Source organism: Wyeomyia smithii, chromosome 2 (genome assembly GCF_029784165.1).
Source record: "Wyeomyia smithii strain HCP4-BCI-WySm-NY-G18 chromosome 2, ASM2978416v1, whole genome shotgun sequence".
NCBI classification, from domain to species: domain Eukaryota; kingdom Metazoa; phylum Arthropoda; class Insecta; order Diptera; family Culicidae; genus Wyeomyia; species Wyeomyia smithii.
The window spans coordinates 216205309-216210497 of record NC_073695.1 but is presented as its reverse complement, the minus strand read 5'-3'; the positions used below and the strand labels follow the sequence as shown (position 1 = coordinate 216210497).

The 5189-nt window shown below is 36.3% G+C and overlaps 1 protein-coding gene across 1 annotated transcript; it reads left to right on the top strand.

Annotated features, from left to right (window-relative positions):
- Window positions 1-2214: 2214 nt before the first annotated feature.
- LOC129725007 (uncharacterized) lies at window positions 2215-3852 on the top strand. Its single transcript, XM_055680369.1, has 5 exons — window positions 2215-2419; window positions 2492-2594; window positions 2755-2995; window positions 3057-3424; window positions 3487-3852. The coding sequence occupies exons 2-5, from the start codon at window positions 2552-2554 to the stop codon at window positions 3678-3680; spliced, it is 846 nt and encodes a 281-aa protein (XP_055536344.1). The 5' UTR covers window positions 2215-2419; window positions 2492-2551; the 3' UTR covers window positions 3681-3852.
- The last annotated feature ends 1337 nt before the right edge of the window (window positions 3853-5189 follow it).

Below are 5189 nucleotides of genomic sequence, written 5' to 3'. Positions count from 1 at the left end.
AACACTCATGGTTTGGGGTGGTTTCACGGAAAGACTCTGATTTGTACCATTCCTACTAGGATGAACTCAGAAACGTATGTAGAACTGCTGGATGAAGCTTTGGTTCCATTCATCGAGGATCGTATGCCAGAAAATTACTTTTCTCAACAATATAATGCGGCAAGTCATGTCAGTAAAAGAAGTATGGAATGGTTTTCGGAGTGGGAAATCGGGGTTTTAGACTGCCCAGCTCGAAGTCCGGACTCAAACCCGATAGAGAACTTCTGGTGAATCCTCGCTCGACGTGTATACCGAGGGGAAAAGCAGTACGGAACAGTCAAGGAATTAGAAACCGCTGTGAGAGACCCCCGGAAGTCACTTTCTGCAGAAACGCTGAAAAATCTCATAAATTCTATGCCGAACCGAATTTCGGAAATTATTCGTATCAACGGAAAGCGAGCTAAATATTGGCTGAAACTGCATCTAAGCAGAGACTTTCGTACAGGATACCAAAAATCGGACTGGATTACATACGTTTAGGGTTCAAAAGACCCCAAACCGGAACGAGAAGCAGAATACGGTGGCAAAAAGCCGAACCCGAATATTATGTTATCGAAAGGTGACAAAAGCACACTGCCGCGTAAGAGACAAATTAATTAAAAATAGAAAGTTGTACGCCCTGACAATTTGATCGGATGAAAACCTGTTTTTTTGAGAATTGATTCTGTGTGTGCAGATTTTAACCATTAACACCTTTTTTTAGGGGGATTTGTTAGTAGCTTAAGTATTTATGATAAATATTAGTAAATAATGAGTATGTGTGTCCAATCACAAATGGTGACTTCTCAACACTGTTAGTAATTTGTAATTTTAATTGTTAGGATTTGTTTGCTTTCGCAATTAGGACTTATCATTCGTAGGGATTTAAACCTACTTGTCAAGAAAGGAAAGTAAACTTACAACTAACTTAAATGCTAAATTATTGGCTATAAAGAGAGCTTATCGTAGCAATTGAGGATTGCAACGATTTTTGTCGAAAATTGTTAATAATTTTATTTGACATAGCTTCTAATGGTTCAACACCAGTAAGTCTATGTAATTCGAGTGTAACAAATCAAGGAGGACACTTCAAAATCATTTTCAGAATTTTATTCTGAATCCTTTGGAGCGTTTTCTTCCTTGTTGAACAGCAACTTGACCAGATCGGTACAGCATAAAGCATTGCTGGTCTAAAAATTTGTTTGTAAATCAAAAGTTTGTTCTTTAAACAAAGTTTAGAATTCCTGTTAATGAGAGGATATAAACATCTCGTATATTTGATGCACTTGGCTTGTATACTCTCAATGTGCTCTTTGAAAATAAGTTTTTTATCGTAAATTAGTCCCAGTACTTAATCTTGTCAGACCAACTTAAAATAACCCCATTCATCTTGACAACGTGATTATTGTTTGGCTTGAGGAAAGAAGCCCTAGGCTTATGAGGAAAAATTATCATTTGAGTTTTAGAAGCATTGGGAGAGATTTTCCACTTTTGCTAACAACTTTTGTTTACGCTATCCCACATGCAAAAGTTGGATGATGCGAACTTCAATATAGTGGAACTAAAACGCAATTGATGCTCTAACATATTTTCAATGTATTAGGCGGCTCTAAAAACCACTCCTCTTATAAAATATCGTCATGATGATTTGTACTGCTATTGATAAAATAATTCACTTTCATGAATCCGGTCATTCAAAACCGTAATTGAATCATTAACAATTAGAAAGACATTAGGTTCGTTCGAAACCTTTTGCATTCAATTATGACACTGGTTTTATTCATATGCATTCGCTTCCACGTTACTGGCACCAGCGCCAATAAGTTCTGTTGCAACAAAGCTCGTTAATGGTTTTTTCGGTTGCAGACAGTGTAATTGGGTCCGAAAGCTATACCAGTTTTTATATATCATTTGAAAAAGCCGCGTTTTCTGAGCAAAACGTGATTTTTAAAAAACGTTCATCGTTTTCTTTCGATTTTTAAACGAAGAATAAAAAAACTGCTCGAAAGGTCTTAGATGACGTTTCGTCCATGTACGGTATATGAGAGAACTGTCATTTAAGGCATTTCGAGCAGATTTTTATCCTTCATTTAAAAATCAAAGGAAAATGATAAACATTTTTTAAAAATCATGTTTTGCTCAGAAAATTGCTGATATATAAAAATCAGAAAACCGTTCAAAACATTAGGACCCCATTAGGGATGGGCAAGCGACTCACGGGCCGTTGATACGTACTGGATTAGACAAGTAAACAATTTTGATTTGATATTAATTCCAACTTCAATCAATTACTGTATTCATTGTAAAAATCTTGCGTTATGACTCAACTGTTGCGCGAAATCAGAGCAAAAGTTAAGTGAAATAAGAGGACAAATTAAATGATCAAGGCTTGAAGTTTTGCGTAAGTTCAAAAATTTACTGTATATTTTATGAGAATAAAGATTGTTTTTCTATATTTTCTTTTTCTGTGCAGTTTATAGTTCCCCAATAAAACTGTTTTGTGAGAGCACGTTGCTCAGTTATTCACTGAAAAATGAACAAATCGTTTGTATTACTACTCGCTATCGCAGGTTGTGGTAAGTATAATTTTTTAGTCGACTGACAGTACACTCCGTTCTATTCTAAAAATAAAACATGTTTACTAATGAGATGACTCAATAAGTTTGTTGATGCTGAAAATTCACTCCTTGCAAGTTGCTATTTAAAGTTTTCTATAATTTTCCCTATTTTTCAAAGCTTCTGCTATATTAAGATGTACTCAGCCAACAAAGCACTACAGTGAGATGGGATGCACTCCCAGTAACCAACAGAATGGACAAGGTTGTCCCGTAAGCTACAACTGGCCGAGCTTGAGAAATCGCCAATCCAGCAAATGTTTTCTGTTCGGAAAGGACTACGATCTTGATGAATACGTTCCGGACACGGAATTTGCCCCCCAATGCGTAAAATTTGTAAAATGCAGGCAATACGAGTTTGCGTGAGTGTTTTACCTTAGAATATTTGACCGCGTCTTAAATAACCATATATTTTACGTCAAGTGATGGACATTCTAGTGCGCGCTTCGCCTACGCAAAAAACGAATGTTACGAGACTCGCAGTGAGAACTGTGTAAAACAGTACGAGTTGGACATGTGCTGCTCGATGAGGGTCGTTTGTGATGATGATCGTAACAAGTTGGTACGGTGTAACGTGTCGGGCCATTCCTACTACGAAGGAGAACGAATAGAAATACCCGGTGATCCTTGTGGATACTGTATTTGTGCAGCTGGATTTGATGAGACGAATTTATCCAGTTACGGAAGTTGCATGGAGTACAAGTGTGCATTCAAGCTAGATGAAACTTTTGACGATGGAGTCATCCCCGTCTACCAAGACGGCATCTGCTGTCCGACGGAATGGAGGTTGCGTAAGTATTTGTATTTGTTTCAAATGTTCCGAAGTAATCAACCATTGTGGTACTTTTTTTAGCTAATTCTACCGATAAACTTGTAAAAAGTGCCGTAGCAATTGGTGATCCCAACCTTCAGTGTAAATATGGAGCCATTACAATGCATGTAGGAGATTCGTTGGAACCTGTTACTAGTGCAGACGGAACCAACAAATGCAGCTGTGCGATTCCTCCACTTGCACATTGCAAATTCGAGCAAAAAATTTTTATTTGATGTGTCTTTCGTAGTTAATATATTTTGTATTAAGGGGTTAATTGCACGAATGCGAAAATTTGCAATCTACGATCTAGCAACACTGCACGAGATTATTCACTACAAATTTTCGAAAACATTGTTTTATTTTACTTGCATGCTGTCAAAGTGAAGAAAAGTGATGACAACCAAACTCAATGGGTAATATAAAGTTTCGTGTAAAGGAAAAAACTGTCAGCTTATTTAGAAAGCTCAAATAACAAAGTAAATCGAACAACAAGGTTTATTTTGGAGTCTGAATTGATTCTGTATGTATTGTCATCATTTGCCGAAACACTACAATGACTTACTTGCAGCCTTAGCTATTACCTCAGACGCTATTACCTCAGCCAAGAAATAAATCACCGCAATACGGTCTCGAAATCCTTTGAAAAAACCTCATCTGTATTCGCCATATGTCATTGCATGTGGGAGAAGACGTTAGCGATCACGGTGGCACTTCAACAATATAATTTTCAACAGCACCTCGAAGTATCTTGCTAACTTCTAAACTTTCCTTCAATTTCAATTTCACTTTTTTTTTAACTGAACAATCTGGCCCCTGTTAACCCAAATAAATAATGTGTGAATATATCCTGAATTGGATTGTAGTTTTGTTCATTCATTTAGCTGACATAAAAATCAGAAATCCGTAAATAGCTAAACAACTTGACTTTATTCAATAGCTATTTTTCGTCGTTATATGTTCTGCATAAAGACTAAAAAACTTTTTTTTTGATACTAATTTTTGTCGAAAACTGTGCTGTGATTAATTTATCCGAACAACTGATTCAACGGCTCAATTGGCTGATCAATTGGTTCTCGAACGTTACAGCTAATAAAGTGTCTGAATAGCACTTTGCCGTATTTCTAATCACGTGGTCATACTATACTAAAAAGGTACCTCATATTGTATGCGTAATATAATTCACAATAATTTGATTTGATTTCTCAGACATCTCTAGATATTTTTTTTTACATTATTCTATATTTTAAATTGTTCTAATTCAGCTTTAAAACAATTTTATAAATTTCGTTCAAAAATGTTGGATCGGAAAGTTTGAACACTCGTGGCTGTTTGAAAATCTTATGAAAATCTCGGTTCACGTTCGATGTGGATCTCGAAATATATTTCATGCCGATAAGATCTCTCTCTTGACAAATATCAGACCGAACCATCTCCAACTTGAAAGCCTTTTTCTGTCTGATCCATATAGACATGGAAGTTACTGAACCGATCGGCCTAAAAACTTTCAGGTGGAGGTTTTATGGGCCAAAAAAATTGCTATGATGGTTTGGAATCCCGTCCTCCTCCGGAAAGTAGGGCACCCATAGAAATGAAACAAAAATTTGTGCATTACTCGATGATTGATTGAGCAAATGGAGTCAAATTTGGATAGTGAGGATTGTAGAGTACAAGAAATGTTCTAAAGATGGTTTGACATTCTGAAAGGGGATTCATATATAAATGAAACACATATTTCAACCAAT